The sequence below is a fragment of the Leuciscus leuciscus genome, assembly GCF_965113295.1.
Source record: "Leuciscus leuciscus genome assembly, chromosome: 11".
NCBI lineage: Eukaryota > Metazoa > Chordata > Actinopteri > Cypriniformes > Leuciscidae > Leuciscus > Leuciscus leuciscus.
In genome coordinates, this window is record NC_138735.1 from 8,160,410 (window position 1) to 8,179,794 (window position 19,385).

The 19,385-nt window shown below is 39.1% G+C and overlaps 1 protein-coding gene across 1 annotated transcript in view; it reads left to right on the forward strand.

The window, feature by feature from the left end:
* Window positions 1-19,385, forward strand: part of adarb2 (adenosine deaminase RNA specific B2 (inactive)) — a 194,125-nt gene that overhangs the window by 128,050 nt on the left and 46,690 nt on the right. The window contains exons 2-3 of the mRNA XM_082184323.1: window positions 1,940-2,026; window positions 2,716-3,641. Coding sequence (XP_082040449.1) covers window positions 1,940-2,026; window positions 2,716-3,641 — 1,013 coding nt within the window. The remainder of the gene's footprint in view (window positions 1-1,939; window positions 2,027-2,715; window positions 3,642-19,385) is intronic.

Consider the following 19,385-nt stretch of genomic DNA (forward strand, 5'->3'; position numbering starts at 1 on the left):
ATAATCAATTAAAATTATAACAAATAAAGGCTTGAAATATCTCACTTTGCATATCATTTTCTATATAATAATATTAGTTCCACCTTTTAAGTTGAATTACTGAAATAAATGAACTTTTGCACGATATTCTAATTTTTCAAGTTTCACCTGTAAAAGTAAATGTTTAAGTGTACTATAAGTGTAAGAGTAGTAAACTAAGTACACAACTAGGTCTCTCATTTGTAATGCATCTGTACTACAAGTGAACTTATAAGTATACTAGTAGTTTACTATTTTAATACAAGTAGTACATTTTTTTAGTTTATGAAAGTACACACTGAAGTGTACTCTCAGTAATCTAGTAGTTTATACTGCAAGTATACTTGTAAGTTTTCTTTAAGTGAACATTAACAACATAACATTATACTTATAGTTTACTATTTATATATTATTTTTGCACTTGCAGTATACTACTATGTTCAAATGTAGATATATTTTTTTATACTTGAAAAATACCTTTAACTGTACTTTAGTTTTAAAAACATTTTATTAGCTTCATGCGTCTTCTTTTAATCAACACTTGAATGTCGGTAAGTTTCATAAAGAAAGGCAACATTTTAAACAAAAAAGATGAGAAAATCACATTTTTGTCAAAGACTACGCCTTGATCAGATTCAGAACGATGATCAAAACACAGATAGAGTAGATCAAGTCCAACACCCCCAAAGCTTCAGTCGTTTTCTCTTCATGGGTTACGCTTCATTACATTTGGTAATATTAAGCATTTTTGATTTACACGCTGTTTAATGTTTGATGATCACGTTATTTTACATTTGAGTGAGCAATCTTCTATCACTTGTTTCAGCTTCTTCTTCTCCTGTGTTTTGATCCGGAGATTCTGTACTAGAAGATGTGTAATAGCGCCCCCTACCATATAACAGTGAAAACTATGTAAAAAAAAAAAAAAAGTATATTTAATAAGCTACTCGATCAAAAGAGCTGACACAACTACAAGCCAAGTATACCTTGAATACTTAATTATACTTTTAAGTATATCTCGATCAAAAGATTGAGTTCAAGTACAGGCCAAATATACTTGGACTTTTCTCTCAGTATAAGTCAAGTACACTGAAGTGCATAAAGAATATTTTTGAGAAGTTTATATAAAGTAGATTGAAAGTATACTTTCTTATTTTTTGTTTAAATGAAGAATACTAATAGAACACTTTAATAAACTTATGTTTCGTAAGGGATGTTCAACATGTATGAAATGTACTTGTGATCTACAGCTTTGTTTCTTGAAGAGCCATTCTATGACCTCATAACTAGGTCAAAATGCAAAATAATTTAATCAGAATTTGCTTTTGTTATTATCCTCCTCTCTAAAGCAGACAGAACTAGAAAAAATGGTTGCATGTCCCTCTCTGAATCATTACAAGCCACGGACCAATCATATGACCTATGGCGACTACCTTTTTTTTTTTCTTTTTTTACTTTTGTCAGCTCATTAAAGTTATTGATCATTAGGGGATGCTGGGAAAGGTGGGATGCAATTATGAGTCCAGGCAGTTTGTCAATTCCCCACAGTCTGGGTTGAGTCCCTAATAGGAACCTGCACTCACACACACACACACACTGTGGATATAGAGGGAAACACGACTGTGAGCACAATTTGGTTTATCAACACCTCAACCAGAAACTGGTTTCCACTGCCACTAAGACCAGATGTTCTATACCAGGACGCAAACACTGACACACTGTGACTCTGAAATCGCATTGTACGTACTTAGCGTTTACATTGACTTATACTTCAGGCCTTAGAATCACTCCATCTTTTTATTTCAACCCTCTCTTTAACTTTCTTCTAACAAGAAAGAACCATGTATGTATGAATCATGTATGTTGAAACTAATATGTGCTGGATTTACATGAACTTTGTTTTTGTTTTTTTACCTTTCAGAGAAAATGAACATGTTGTCTGCACTGATCGCCCCCTTCAAGTACGTGAGCCCAGCGGCCAATGGCACAGAAGACGAGGACACATTGAGTCAGTATGGTTTAAGCCATTTATTTTAACTTAATTTTAATTTCAGAAATTAATTTGCTCAATTTGCAAATGACCATTTAGGTATATATACAATTCAAGTGGTACTAGAAGAGTGGAAGATAGTGCTGAAAAACATTTCAGTCCTTTTTCTCATAATTTAGGCTTGCATCCATGTGTTGAAGTTTATTTCCACAGATGAATTTCATTTGGTTCCATCACAACACAGTTGGGGTGTGAAATAGAGGCTTAAATGTGTGATCAGACTTTCACACACTGAAATCTCATAACTGTCTGCTCTCCTGCATTACAAAACAGTTTCTCCTTTGCATTGTATATGGTGAGATGATTTGTACCCACTTAAGTAAGGACTCCAAGCCAATTTTGTGGGAGATTACAGAGCGATTTGCCAGATAATGCCCCATTTTAGAGGATTTGTCCTCAGATTTTTACAACAGTTATGTAAGGCAGGCTTTCTCGTATGGAATAGTTAGGAGCAGCTGCTTTGGGAATGGTAATGAAATGTTTTAATATTAACTTGAATATGAAATGCCAGACTTTTCATCAGGTCTTGTGAGATTATGGCACAAAGCAGAATGAAGTAGAAGATGGTCTCTGTAGCAGTCGTTGTGTTATTGTTTTTTTTGCTAAATTACCTTCTCGATAATGCGTCATTTCTGCTTCCAACCTAGGCACCAGCAGTGCTGAGGTCAAGGAGAACCGTAACACGGGAAACCTGGAGGATTGCGCCATTGTTTCGTCAGACTGCCAATCACTCTTCCGGTCCGATTCGCCCAGGGACGGAGCATCCGGCCTCAAGCGAAAGCGGCCTTTGGAGGAGGACAATAACGGACATTTGCGCAAATTGCGTCTGTACTGCAAGAAACTGGCATGGTCCGATGCACCAAAGAATGCCCTAGTCCAGTTGAACGAGCTGAGACCGGGTCTACAGTACCGGATGGTCTCTCAGACAGGACCAGTGCACGCGCCCGTCTTTTCCATTGCCGTAGAAGTCAACGGACTCACGTTCGAGGGCACCGGCCCTACGAAGAAGAAGGCTAAGATGAAGGCAGCCGAAATGGCCCTGAAGTCATTCATCCAGTTTCCCAATGCCTCTCAAGCTCATTTGGCCATGGGCGGCCTGAGCAACCCCGCAGCCGACTTCACCTCGGACCAGGCCGATTTCCCAGACACGCTGTTCAAAGGCTTCGAGGCTGACGGCTGCCGCTCTGCCGAGAGCGAGTTGCTGTCTAGCGCCCTCCGTTTGCGGCACACGTTGGACTTGATGGTTGTACAGGCCAGGCAAGGAGAGCCCTGCCTTACCCCACCCCCGGTTCCCATGCCCCAACCCAGCCCCGTCGTCCTGCTCAATGACATGCGGCCCGGCTTGCGATACGCCTGCCTGTCGGAGCGTGCCCAGGGCAAACGGGCACACCGCAGCTTCGTCATGGCCGTTCGAGTGGACGGCTTGATATTCGAGGGCTCGGGTCGCAGTAAGAAGCAAGCAAAGAGGCAGGCGGCTCTGTGTGCCCTGCAGGCGCTCTTCAACTTCAGGCTGGCACCTGAGGCGAGAGCGGGACACCGGCCCAGTAGGATCAAATGCCCTCATTTGCCCCAGGTGAGTGTGCCAGTCCAGCCGCTGGCAGGCCACTCGTTCCATACGGCGGGCCTTAATAACCAAAGCAGCAGGAATGCTGGGATACAGAACAGCCAGCCAAGACTTAATTAAGAGGGAGGAGATAATGTTTGGGGAGGCATGGGGCAGTGCAGATGGATTATGGGGGAGAGGTTAGGCTATATCGCAGAGCAAAAGGTGGAAGCGTTTTATGTTAGCACACAGGCTTTAACATTTACTTTAGGCAGGACAGGATGGCATATCTAGTGTAAACACACACACATGTGTGTACTTAGGACAGCAAAAGGGCCAGAGGTAAACAGAATCTATTCACAGATCTATTCAGACGGAAAAAGGATGTAAATGAGGCAAATTATCATTCGGGAACCTCTGACTCCAGAGAGAAAGTCGATGCGCCAACAAATGAGTTTTCTTTCTTTTCTTTTTTACTTTCCATGTGTTTATAGAGCTAAATTGCAAAAGTATTGTTATTTTGCACAATCTCTAGTTTCCTCATGTATGACATGGCAGTGTCTATAAACATTAATTCAATCTGTTGCCCAAAGGAGATTGAAAAAAGCACAGAGCAAATCGACAAACAATCCTCCGACCCATTCTTCTGTTATTTAGTCAAATATGTAAATAGCAATCAGACTAGGGAAATAGTGTTTTTTTTTATTTTAATTTTTTTTATAGAGAGCTCAAAAATGTGTTTTTGATCCCTTGTGGGTCCAGATTGAGTCAAAATTGAATCAACTTATATGCTGTTTTATCCATTTTAAATTTGAATTGCATGATACTATATATCTATATAGATTTTATAGGGGATTTTACCATATAATTTTTTTAGAATCGCTCACAAATGTATGCAGCTAATCGGTTTATTGTGTGGTGTTTGTAACTTTTTTTTCCATCCTCAAGTATGTGCATGTATGTGTGTATGTCTGCATCAGCTCTTATTTGTGTGTATGTGTGTGTGTTTCTTGCGTTGTATTAGTATTCTGCCCCCTTCCTGCACAGAGCCGACAGGGAGAATGTTGTCTTTCCTCTTCTACTACAGCAGCCAAACAACCTGCACATGTTTGCCGGAGAGAAACTTCTCCTTTCTCCTGCTCTCTACGCTCTTTAAAAGGATTTATAAGAGGATTTGCCTCACTAGTTTAGTTCCAGAAATGCACTTCCTTGTGGAAATTCTTAAAAGTCAGACTACGGCGTTTGCGATTGAGTCTCTTAGAAATGATGATGGAAACGTGCACATGAAATTAAAAATGTTCCTCCTTTTCCATCACAAAATCATCCAGCATCATCTGGCCAGTGGAGCATTAATTTGTGCATGTGTGTTTGAGCTTGTATGACGGTTTCTCAGAAGTGTGGAGATCTGAGGGTTGGATGGCGCTCAAACCTCTGCCTGTAGGGTGTCTCGCTGTGCCGCAGGGCCCTGCTGATAGCAACCGCTGCCAGCTCTGCCGCTGTCACACTGCTCTCAAGACCACAGATTTCTCTCTTTCTTTCTGAAGCAACTGTGGCTTTCTTTAACAACATTCATTGCAGCAACTAGTAGCAGCAGCTTTTCTATAACGAGTATAGAAGTATCATTTTTTGCCTATAAATTGTCTTCTGAATTTTTTTTTAATGTATATATATATATAGTATAATTCAAATCACAACTTGGAATACTACAAATTAAATCAACTTTGTTTTGCATCTGCATTGAGCTGATTTTTAAGAACCCACACTAAATGAAATAGTCCTACAATAGAATTTAATAAAATGTATCTGTAATAATAATAAACAGGAAATCAATCTGAAGAATAAACTTTACATTTTACTTGTTTTGGGGCATGTTTGCCTAGACCTTTAATTAATTTCTGACCCTGATCCAGAGGCACTTCAGCAATGAGGATTTGGAATAAAAAAATTTATCAAATATGAGATGAATAATTGGTTAAAATGGATTCCTTAAAGGCTGCAATGAAACAAATAATCTTGGAAGAGAGAAAGAGTGACAGAGCGAGAGTGAGATAAGGGTCACCTCTGGTGTGAAATAGAAGGTCAGGGAGACTCCGGTGGGCGGCAGGCGTTTCTGGCACAGATGGAATATTTTGCAGGAATGGCCGGCCGTAGCAGTGTGATGCCCCAGGCAAATATGAACAATAACTTGCAGGCTACCCTTCTCCACCACATCTTAAATGAAAAATTTAACCATCATCCAGGCTGCATGCCTTGTTGCCCATATCCCTATGCCTCTTCACATCTCTAAATAATGACACACTCACACACATGCACACACACTCCCTGCAGGGATTTACCTGCGTGCTCTGTGAAAGTCAATATAACATTGAAGCAGTAATATGAGAGCCAGGTACGAAGCAAGACTTAAGTCACCCCAAAAATATCCATCGATCATGGGATCACAGTCCCCTAGTGTTTTTCAAAACTTCATTCCCAGCTAAAAGGACGCATAGGAAATTTGCGAAACCATGCCCTGCGCGTACCTTCTCACCTGAACACTTTGTCTGCATGTCACCAGTTTCACGTTTTTATCAAGATTCCTCTGTTCTCAGTAGTATATGAATGCAGGACAAACTGATTTGGCATCAGGAGTCTGCCCATGTTATAAGGTAGAATGATTGCAGTGCATGGTTAGGTTGATTGGCCACTTAATCTGTCAGCGCAGTCACAAATATCTGCAGCGTTGCCAAGTCAACACACACACCCTGCTAAGACAGGAAAAAGTCTGAGTCTGAGCAGGCGGTCATGCAGGTCCTGACCGTGTCACTAGTATAGTTAGCCAGAGTATATGACTGAAGAAATGACCTCAGCATGCTGCTAGATATCAATCACTGCCTAATCATGAGGTTTGACTTCCAGTTATGTGCTTGAATTCTGCAGCTAGTATTTAAAAGTGAAAGGTTATAGAGATTGATCTCACAGAGGGCGTGAACGGAGAGGGATGTAAAAAGGCAGGGTTGGGAAAAAGATGGGGATCGTAAAAGGTGGAGTGAGATAGGTGAGGGGGTGTGATAGAGAAACAGAAAAGGGTGGGAGTGTTAAACGGCAGGGTCTTGAAAGGGAGGGGAAATATTGAATGTATGAGTTCTGAGTATGAGTAATGAGTTCAGAAAGGGGAAGGCAGAGTTTAAGAATGTGGTCTGAAGAAGGGAAAGTCAGAAGAAGAGTTTAAAAGCGGGGTCAGAACGAGGGGGAGGGTTTGTGGGCAGGGTCAGAATGAGGAGGAGTGTTAAAGAGTTGGTTCGTAGTTTGGGGAGTGACAAAGGGTGGGATCAGAATCAGGGGGTGTTTAATGGCTCGTTTCCACTGAGCGGTACGGTACAGTACAGTACGGTATGCAAATATTTCCATTTCCACTGTCAATAGTTGTGAATGGTACCAAAATGCCGAGCCATACCATACCACTTTTTCGGTACCCTTCCGTTGGGGTTCCTAACACAGTGGTACGGTACTAAAGGGTGGAGCTAGACTCACTGCAGAACGTTGATTGGCTGACAGAGTACCGTCACTTGCGCGTGCTACAAGGGGAATGACAACATAAGAGGCGCCATTTTTTAATATACAGTTGAAATACAATACTACTGTTATTGTGTCACGAAATGTAGTTTAAGAGTTTTTCAAGCGAGAATGTAGTTGTTTAAAGCTCAAATCTGTGGTTTAGTTATAAACATGTATGAAAATTTGATCCAGGTTGTGAGATCCACTCCAGTAGGTAGGTGGTGATTTGTTCCAGAAAGTCATAGGTTGAAAGTCATCCTGATAGCAATCACTAAGTTAAGTGGTCTAAATGTGTTTATATGTATATATATATATCATATGTGCCTGTGGAAGGCGTAGAACCATAAAAGGTTCGTCCAATCATTGAATTCGGTCCGAATACAATGATAAGATGTTCTACCTACCTGTCTATGTATCTATTTCCACGAAACATCATCAGCACGTTTCATGCTATGCAGAGTTAGACAGACGTCAGTCACCGAGCACGACAACTGAAACAGCAGCCGCCTCTTACTGCTTATGTTGTGATCATTTCAGAACCATAATTATGAGATGGAAACCATTGACGTTATACTCGGAGTGTGACTCGATTTTATGCATTTCAATGTCAACACTATCAATGGCGAGATGAATCTGCAGCAGTCAGGTGGTACAGGTCATAGCTCTTTAAGTTGTTATGTTCATTATTGTTGTAATGTAATGTGCTTTGAGACATTAGGTAGTTTAACGCCGTCTCTCGTGAGGCTTTTGTTTGCTCCCTGCTGTACGTGTTCATGTGTTTTGAAGGAGGCGTGGGGAGGGTGGGATCTTATGCTTTCAAAGCTAACTCGCTATTGCTAGCTTCTCCTAAAAATGCCTACCCTACCTTTAATGTCAGTGTTCTTTGTATGTTTGGGTGGGTTTGCACTAGTTTAGTTCAGTGTCCTATGTTTTCAGTTAGTTACCTTGGTTATTCATTGTTTGATTAATTTGCACACCAGTTGTTCTTTTTGTTGATTAGTTTGGTGTGTGTATTAATGCTCTGCGTTTCCTTCAGTCCATTGTCAGTTCTCGTCATGTGTATAGCGTTTGTTTTGTTTCCTAATGTTCTGAGTGTTTTGAGTTTTGTTAGATAAGGATACACACTGTTGTGAATTGATCCTTTCTCTCCTTAATTGCAACCAGTTACAGTTAAAGGTTGGAATCAGAGATGGAGAGAGGTTTTACCCTCAGTAAGGGAAGCGTTGTGTTGGGCAGAGCCAGCTGGGGGAGTGTTAAAGGATGTCAGAAAGTCAGAAAGGAGAAACGATCAGGGTGGAATGGGAATTGAAGTGTTACATGGAAATAATGGAAGGACAATAACATTCAAGAGAATATGAGATGAGCAAACTGAGATGGTCAGGTTCAATTTACTTAATATGCTCAACATCACTAGCAGGGATTTTTTTAGCATGGGAATTGAGACTGTAAAAACAAACATGATTACATTAGCCAATATGCCTTTCTCTGTTATTGCATAGTTACATACCAAAAATAATATACAAAACAATAACATCTAAATAGAAGAAAATCTATGTTTGTTAAGTCGCTCTATATTTTGTCTGGTACGTTTCTCATGCCTTTGAGATTTCTCATTGGGAAACGACAACATGTAGGTGTCTTGCTTTCTGCTCCAGTGAATTATGCTGCTCTTTTGATATATGGATGCAGAAAGTATGCATGGACTTTGACTAATCTAGCATGGTAATTTCCCCAGCAGAGTGAATTAAGACTGTTTTCATACACGTGAAGGTGACCTTGTCCACCAGCCTGCCATTTGGTGATTATTTTGTCCCTGTCTTCCTTTCTCTCTCTCTCTCTCTCTCTCTCTCTCTCTCTCTCTCTCTCTCTCTCTCTCTCTCTCTCTCTCTCTCTCTCTCTCTCTCTCTCTCTCTCTCTCTCTCTTTCTCTCTCTCTCTCTCTCTCTGTTTTTAACCCTCTGACTTAATCACACCAGATATAAACAACCCTCCAGCAGCCGTGAAGCAAAAATCATTAATTAAGACTGCCACAAAAAAAATTAGAGATGGCAGGATGGTAAGAGAGTGAGAGAGAATACAGATTGCAAAGTGTGAAACACAAATTATGAGCATAATTGATTAACATTATCAGCGTCGACTAGAGGATCTCCACATCACAGACATTGTTTATTTTTTATATATATATTATTAAGAAAGAAAATAAAGAATATTGTTTAAATATATCACTGACATCAGTCTCAAAATATTTTAGATGAGATCATTTTAATTGGCATATTTACCGTGTATCAAGGTCATCAACATTCGCTCAGCCTGCTAGCTAACAATAACAATCAAAAGTGTTTGCAGTGACGCAAATTATTGAAAACTTTCCGGTTTTTACTACTTTATATCAACAACCTCAGGTGTTCATTAATCTGTCTCCAATTATTCCCTAAACCATTCTTACAAATTTGGTAATTGCATCTGTTCATTATTTGAGAAGTGATTGGCGGAGCGCTCAAACAAACAGAGCGATGTATTGATAGCATCACAGAGCTGTAGTGTTTTCACTCTACAAGAAACCAACCTGCAAATGTCTCACTTGTAGAAGTCTCTACTACAACATTAAACTGGCTTAAATCACATCAGCTTTAAGTGCAATCTCCTGTTTGCTTGTTTCTCTATGATAATGTTTTGAAATATAATAGGAGCACTTTACCACCCAAAAGGATATCATCATCACAAACTATCTTATCCCTATGCAAAAAGATATTGGGTTTTCGTGTTTTATGTAGACTTTCCTTAGACATAATGATTTTTTATTCTGTACAAACTTTCTATCCTCTTACACTAACCCTACCTCTAAACCTGCCCATCACAGAAAACTTTCTGCATTTTTAGATTTTCCCAAAACATCACTTAGTATGATTTATAAAGTGTTTTCCTCATGGGGACCAAGCATTTCAGATATTGCCACCTTTGTGGGGACATTTTGTCCCCATAATGTAGGATTTACCAGGACACACACACATAAACGCACACATGCATGCCTATCCCATGACTTTTTTCCCCCTTGAGTTTCCACTTTTTTGTGATGAGAACTATTAGATATGCTAGACACACTATTATGTGGTATAAAAATTAAAATGGGTATTTCAAATACATCAAATGTCTGAATGCCCTCTAACAATGGTGATTTTGGCCCTTTCCAATTCAGAGGTCATGAACTTCTTGACTGTATTTTACAATTAAAATCATACAACGAGGTGAATACAATTATTTTAAATTATTTACTCATTTTAATGACCAAAACGCATTCAGCTGTGCCCTACATTTTACGGGAACCCCTGTTACCAATTGATTTTCCCCAATTACAAAAAAATAAAAAATTACAACGAAACACCCAAAACATTTACATAATTTGGATACTTTCTGCAGCATGACAGGAAGACAAGTCAATAATGTCAACTTTTTCTCAATTTCTCTAAATATTGTAGTTTCAAAGTGAAGAACAAATAAAGTTATTGAGTCCCAAAAGAAAGATTAAATTCTGATCTGACTGAAACAAGTTGACATCAATTCCATTCTCACTTTCGTAACATATCTATGCAGGTATGAAACAAATTTGCATAATGGCAGCCTATGGTCTTCATTGGCTGCTCGTGAACAATGTCTACTTTGACCCTCAAACACTGTTGTGTACATGTCGAGAAGACGCAGTTTTCTGCTCTGCAAAAGCAAATTCTCTTTATAAACACTTCCAAAGGATGAGAATGTGAAGAGTCAGTGGTTAAACTGATGTGTTCCCGTCATTTTACTGACGACTGCTTTTCAAATCTCTACAAGGTTATTGCGAATTTTTTGAAAACGTCCTGAGAAAAGTCTTAAGTTGTTCATGCGATGGAGGTTCGGGTTGATCAACTAGCTCTTCCAATGTTTCATTATCAGACTCGCGCTAAAATTGATATGGTAAAATCAACATCATCGTGTGTACATAACTGAGGATTGAGGAAGCCTCCAGAGCTGAAATCCAGATATTGTAATGGGCGTTTCGTTTCCGACACATGCTGTAAGCGGTCGACCAATCACAATAGACTGAGCCATCTGACCAATCAGAGCAGAGCAGGATCTCAGAAAGGAGAGACCTGGGGTGGGTTTCCCGAAAGCATCGTTGGCCAACTATGGTCGCAAGTTCCGTCGTTACCAATAGAGTTCAATGGACATTGCGATGAACTTGCGACCATAGTTGGCCAACGATGCTTTCGGGAAACGCACTCCAGTTCTTTTATCGAACCGTTTCAGACACTGTGAGAAAAGAGCTAATGCTGCAATCTATATTATGAAAAAATGAAAGTGTTTTTTGACCTTGGATGCATGTAAAACTATTGTAGGACACCTCCAAAACAAAATTAGGGAGCTTTAAAATAGCATAATGGAGGCACTTTAAGTAGTGTTAAAAACTGTTAAAGGTCATATAAAATGAATGGAATATTAAACAGTTTATGTAATAATTAATTTGACCTCCTGATGCTTTCAGTGCCACATAGAAAAGCCCTGAGTCTGAAGGTCTGTTGCTGAGGCTGGAGTCTGACTCCGCTCAACTGCCTCCCTCTTCCCCTGTAATCATCCGGATTGATGGCAGTCTTAAATCCACACACACAAATACTCATCATCTCCTACACCTGACGGTCTCCTGTGATCAGCGCATGCTCATAATCACCTCCAAATGATATGCTCACACTTCATTAAAAGCATAATCAAGTTCATTACTGTGCCATAGACACTCAGCTAGCAAACAGGCTCCGATAAATCACAGACTGTGTTTGTGTGTGCGTGTGCGTGTGTGTATGTGTGTGTGTGTGTGTGTGTGTGTGTGTGTGTGTGTGTGTGTGTGTGTGTGTGTGTGTGTGTGTGTGTGTGTGTGTGTGTGTGTGTGTGTGTGTGTGTGTGTGTGTGTGTGTGTGTGTGTGTGTATGCATGCGTGCGTGTGTGTGTGTGGGTGGGGGGGGTTATCTCACTGAACCAGGTGGAAGAGAAGAGACCAGAGGAACCTATCTGAACACCTAGTTAGACTGTGTATGTACATGTAGACGACTTCTAGTTTCTCCTGTCCTTTTACAGTACACACATTAGCCTCCACGGAGACTGGATTCCCATCTCGCCAGCGTTCCCGTGAGAAATCAACCCCAGTACTTTCAATGTGAATCCCTCCCTAACCTCAAGCCTCTTTGTTTTTAACAAAACTGACTTTATAATGTTTATATATATATATATATATATATATATATATATATATATATATTATATAATATATATAATATATAATATATATAATATATAATATAATATATATATATATATATATATATATATATATATATATATAATATATATATATATATATATATATAATATATATATAATATAATATATATAATATATACTATATATATATATAAATATAAATATAAATATAAATATAAATATGAAGAGTTCAGATGCAAAAACCTCTAAGTGCCTTCTGAAATTTTCTTCTAGAATGATCATTTTTATCAAGCTCGTATATTTAAGTTCAGTAATTTCACTTAAATGGCAATGAAAATGACCTATTAATTGTCATTTAAGTGAAATCAGCCAATCAATGCAAATTTCTGCTTCAACACCACCACTTAAAGGGATAGTTCACTTTGAAATTAATTTTTGGTATGTTTTAGCTTACCTCAAGGGCATCCAAGATGTAGGTGTCTTTTTTTCCGCAGTAGTTTCAATTTTTATATTTTTAGGTCAAACCGTTCTTGTCTGTCAGTCATATAATGCAGGTCTATGGTCATTATCTCAAAACACAAGCACAGAGTCCAAATTAAAACAATTCCCCGTCGTCCAAATTAAACAATTCCCCATCGTAAGTACACATTGATGGCCTAAGACACGAAACGAGTGGTTTGTGTGAGAAAACGAACAGTATTTATATCGTTTTTACCTCTTATACACAGCCATGTCAAAGATGTAAAAACTATATAAATACTGTTCGTTTTCTCACACAAACCGCTCGTTTCGTGTCTTAGGCCATCAATGTGTACTTACGATGGGGAATTGTTTAATTTGGACGACGGGGAATTGTTTTAATTTGGACTCTGTGCATGTGTTTTGAGACAGTGACCATAGACCTGCATTATATGACTGACAGACAAGAACGGTTTGACCTAAAAATATTAAAATTGAAACTACTGCGGAAAAAAAGACACCTACATCTTGGATTCCCTTGAGGTAAGCTAACACATACCAAAAATTAATTTCAAAGTGAACTATCCCTTTAACCCTGGTCAAAAAACGAATGCATGACCTCTCATTGCTCATGGGCTTATGCTACGGATAATGAGTGGTTTTCATATATATATTTATATATATAATTGAAAATGTATATAATTATTTTTTGAATTATATATATATATATATATGAAAACCACTCATTATCCGTAACATAAGCCCATGAGCAATGAGAGGTCATGCATTCGTTTTTTGACCAGGGTTAAGTGGTGGTGTTGAAGCAGAAATTTGCATTGATTGGCTGATTGACTTTATAAAATGGCACTGATGTTTAATAAATAATTAAATGTACTATTGCATACATTAATTCTTTAGCCTAACTGTAGGCTACTATAAAGCCCATGAATTTCAAACTCAATTGATTGTGCTCACGGAGCACCGCACACGACATATAGGGACAAAAATATCGTGGCCATGCATTAAGAATTAATTCCCACGAAGTAAGAATTTGTTGTCTTGTTTTAGAATATCATGGCCATGATTGATAATTTGCTCCCTTGTATAGATTTAATTATAACAAGAGAACGAATTATTACAGTGTGGCCACGCTTTTGTAAATAGAGGGAACAAATTATTATAGTGTGCGCACAATTTGCTTAAAATGAGGGAACGAATTAGTAAAACTTGCTGACATATTAGTAAGTCGTGGGGACGAATTGCTAATTCGTGGACTTAATATACAAACTGTTTTCCCAGCATGACATGTGTGGGACATTTCCAAGGACATTCATGATGGGGGAGGAGAGAGAGTGAGCCAATCAGCGGAAGGGGGCGTGTCCATTCATGATGGGGGAGGAGAGAGAGTGAGCCAATCTGCAGTAGGGGGTGTCCACTCATGATGGGGGAGGAGAGAGAGTGAGCCAATCAGCGGTAGGGGGCGTGTCCATTCGTGATGGGGGAGGAGAGAGAGTGACCAAGAGGGAGATTTAAAGTAAGACTGTAGAAAGAGAGATGGCTGAGAGACATTACAAAAGAGAAAAGTTCAGAGGAATATCACTTGAAAAAGAAGGGTGCTGATCAGGCAAGAGCTTTTGGATCCACGTTAATATTAGAAAAGCTTTCCAGCGCTGAACCCTGAAAACGGACGTCGAGGTTGCGTGTTTCTGTTACATTGGTTTTGCTATGTTTCACAGAACCAATATATGCTGTGTTTGTAATGTTAGCTGTAGTTACAGGAGTTTTGAGTGTCATTGTTTGTTTGGAGCTGGTGTGTTGTCATTCGTTGTCATCTTTCTTTATTTTTCACAAAGCATTACTTTGCTTCACTTCAACTATGAGTAAGAGACATACACTCTTGCACTGCATGTTCATGCATTTTGGGGAAGAGCAATTAAGGGCGCTGTTATTTAGCCAAGTAAGACGTGTTCCTGGATCAATATCTATTGTTGATCCTGGAACAACATTCCTGTCCACAACCCTATTCCTACCCGTAAACCTAACCCTCCACATGATTGATCCCTAAAATAAATTATGAAATCCATGCACCCATACACACCTAGGTATGCATTTATTAAACAACTGTGAGAAGGATCACATTAAAACAAATGGCCGCTGTTTTCACACATGCCTATTTCATCACACACACACACACACACATGCCTTTAGGCTCTGGCCTAGCACAGCACTGCAAGCGCGAGTGCTGTTTGTCTACAGGCTAGAACTGATCACGCATAGACACATGAGGAATGAGCAGGTAAAAAGAAATGGACCTAAAGACAGGACGAGAGAGGGGGTTGGAACTAAAAGACCTTCAGGATTAATTAGGCGTCAGATTGGTTGCGGGGCATGGGCATGCAGAATGTCCTCTCGGCCTGTTGGGTCATAATTCAGCGCGTGCAAGGCGCAAGGCTCGTGTTTAGTCATTTCTCTGGTATTTTTGTTGCATTTTGCAACTCTTTTTTTTTCCAGTTTTTTGCTCTTTATTGTGTTTTTTGCAGCTTGTTGATATACCACACTGCGTTCTTCAACACAGCATGAAAAATTGCACAAGTCTTGGCCTCATAATTGACTGTTTCTTTGAGTTTTCACTCTGCTGTGCCACTGTTCCAGACTGCTGGCCGTCGCACTGTATTCGGAACAGATGCAAATGATTGTGCATTAACTTGCTGCTGAATTCAGGTCCCATAAGAGCCTTTGACCTCATTCAGTTGTATTTTTAGTTGTGTTCGCCATCTATCTTCTGCATAGTGACATGAGCAGCATATCAAAGATGTCAGAGATGATGCAAAAACAGGATAGGATTAGTGGGTCACCTTTCAACCTTTCACATTATGTCATTTCCTGAGGCACAGGAAGTGCTCGTCTTTGAATACCAATTGGTAATTCAAGATGAATCGGCTGTTATGAGCTTAATCTTCATTCCTGACCAAGAATGCTTGCACTCACTTTAAGAGAACATTGTGATATTCAGAGCATGGCTGATATGACTCACAGAGCATCTCTTCCATTTGAATTCATTAATTGTTTAAGGAAGATGGGCAGTTTCTGGTATAATGACTCACTCTTTTAACTTTTGTAAGAATTTTATAAGGGATAGTTCACCCCAAAAAATGAAAATCTTTTACTCACTCTCATGTCGTTCCAAATCCATTTGATTTTCTTTCTTCTGTGGAACTGAAAAGAGAAATTAGGAAAAAAAAAAATCAGCTTTCACTGATTTTCTTTTCTTGTTTAACAGTAAAATATATATTTAAAACAAAGTAATTTATCTGAGAATATATTTTAAATTAGATTTTTTTGCTCTAATGTATATATATATATATATAAAATAAAATGTATATTACTATGCAAGAAAATACTAAAAATACAAACAAAAAATTGTAAAAAAAAAATATATATATATTTTTTATATATATTTATATTTAGTTTTTTTTTTTTTTTTTTGTGGTGTATTTAAAAAAAAAAAAGTATTTTTTTGTATTACTAATATATAAAGTAAATAATTAATCAAATGTGGCCACAAATTTATAATCCATGGGCACAAATTCTCAATGAATGGACCTCTCCTTATTTTTTTTACTGAAAAAAAGATAAAAAGATTTTTTAAGAAAATTATTTGTTGTCGTGTCCCATTGAACTTGGAATATAGTTGTATATAAAAGTATATAGTTGTCATATTGTTTTATTGTGCACTTTTTCTTTATCCTTTTAGATCAATTCTTCTTCAGAATATTTCCTTTAGTTTTCCACAGTAGAAAGTCATATGGGTTTGAAACGACCCATAAACTTCACCGCTGAACTTACCTAAGAAGCAGTGCTGCTTTTTAGACCACTGTGTAAAGTCATCTGTGCTTTTTCATTCTATAAATACATTTATAATAACTGTCAAACTATTTTAGCCTGCATCCTTTTGAGCCCTTTTTGCCTTTCAAACAACTTTATGACATGTACAGTGTAGCATTTGCGGTAATCTGGTTTGCCTCGCCACCTCAACATGAACAGGAAAATTCCATTTCCTGCATCTCTAAATCAGAGCTTCCCTGTCACTCAGTATATGCAGCACTGACATTCTCAAAGCTCACCTCTGCTAATGGAGATCACACTAGTGTACGTACCCCCACACGGACAGATAAATGAATAATGACAGCGCGCTTTTAGTCTCCGAGAGCTTCTTTCAGCTCCCTCTGCTGGGATACTTATGAAATTGCTCACAGAGCTACAAGACCATTAAGATATTTTGGACGTGGACATCTCTCCCTGTGCATGCCTCGGTGACTGCCATGTCAAATTAGGACTTTTCGATTTTTATACAGAGCCTCTAATGACAGTCTTAAGTGTCAGTGCACAGTTTGGAGGCCGATACACTGTCTGCAAAAGAATTCCCTGTTCTTCTTCCTCGATCACCACACACACACACACACACACACACAGCCATTAACCAGAACTGTAAAACATTCGTTAGAAGCAGAACTCTCTCCCGGAGAGAGCTGGAGGGTGGGTTAGTGAGGTCTGACCTTAGCAGTTAGCTTTACACGTCGACTCCAATCACAGGTGAAGCCGTTGGGACTGCGGTTCAGAGCTGTAAATCAAAGCATCTGCTGTACAGGCGCGTATTAGGATGCGAAGGTTACGTCTCATAACAATGACACGTCCCTGGGTGATCCACTTGAAGAGAAACAGCGAGAAGTAGTGATACTGTAATTGACTTAGCATGTCGCTACAGCGAGTGTGAAGCGTCCCGGGCAAAGCAGTGGCTAATGAAGGAAATCTGTGTCGTGAGAGGCCACGCTTTGATATGCGGGCTTAATAAATGTCGGATACGATGCGAAACGTGGAAGTTCATGGGCATGAGTTTCTGAGAGCATTGTCTTGTTGTGTTAGTACAATGCATTCTGTCTATGAATGTCTCAACTATGAAGTGTAATTGAGTGAAAGAAGCATACAGTACATTTTCAGTTTGTCTGTTTAACCTCTTCCTCCCGTTTCACTTTCTTCAAATGTTTGTGCCAGTCTGGTCTCATTCACAGGAGGCTTCTGGGTTGTAGTGCTATTTTAGACTGCTATTGGAGCGTGTTAGTTGAAACACATTATTTGAAAGATGAATTACTTTTTCCACTTGTTAAATCATACGGTATTGAACAGTGTTTCCGTGTCCAAGTGTCCATTTCAAGTAAGAATACCTCAATAGCTGTTAATGAGCACTATTTATTTATAGCATACCTTTAAGCTAAGCTTTAAAAAAAACTAATTTAATACAGTCTCCGGACTCACAGTGTTCTGGACACTAATATTTTAACGATTCATTAAAGATGAATCACTGTCTACCCATTCTGAGATTTCAGTATGGAGATAAAGGTTAGGATCTTGATTTTTCAGTAGTATTACAGCACACAGTGAGTGTATTATCACCATTTGTTATTTTCTTTTGGGATCTGAAGGAGCGTTTGAACCTGAAAACTGACTTAAACGCATATGAACCTTGCACTTATAGGGCCAGATTTACTAAACAGGGCAAAATAGCATAAGAGCGCAATCCCAATGTCCCATAAAAGCGTCAATGGGAGAGGAAAGTTCTGCTCGTGATCTACTGACGACGTACACGTTAAAGATCACAGACACAGCCGGAGTATTTCCATAATGACCATCTATGAAGAGCAGTGAAAATTAGCATCTAGTTTAGGACATGCTAAATAATGGCACAAATAAGAGTAAATTGACTAGCACAAACCTTAGTAAATCACCTTGCGTGATTCATTTAAATACTCTCCTCCCATAAATGTTGTCTCTGGAAGGAAAACTCCTACAAATGCATATAAATGCAATGAGGTCAGCCGCAAAAATAACTCTGTCCACGTCTTTTCAGCGCTAATTTTTCACTGTGACTTTAGTCAATTTTGACAGTCGTTTTTTCTGACGCCAAAAGTGGGTTTGCACTGTAAATCTGGCCCATAGTGTTTACTAGATTATTTGTCCTGAAAAAAGGGTGTCATAATATTTGCATAGCCATACTTTTAACTATTGGAATAAAGTCTGGTCTGCATTGAAGCTTATTTTGGCCAACCACTGCCCAGTTAGACAGCACACACTAGTGTTGTAGTACTCGAGACCGGTCTTGGTCTCAATCCCCACAAACTCTTGGTCTCAACACATTCTGGTCTTGATCTCGACTTGGTCTCGGTTTAGGCGGTCTTGTCTTGGTCTCAACACACTCTGGTCTTGGTCTCGGTTTAGGCGGTCTTGTCTTGGTCTCAACACACTCTGGTCTTGGTCTCGGTTTAGGCGGTCTTGTCTTGGTCTCAACACACTCTGGTCTTGGTCTCGGTTTAGGCGGTCTTGTCTTGGTCTCAACACACTCTGGTCTTGGTCTCAGTTTAGGCGGTCTTGTCTTGGTCTCAACACACTCTGGTCTTGGTCTCAGTTTAGACGGTATTGTCTACAACACTAGTGCACACTGCAAACTTGAATGTCCAGACACTGTGTTGTGTGATTTTGC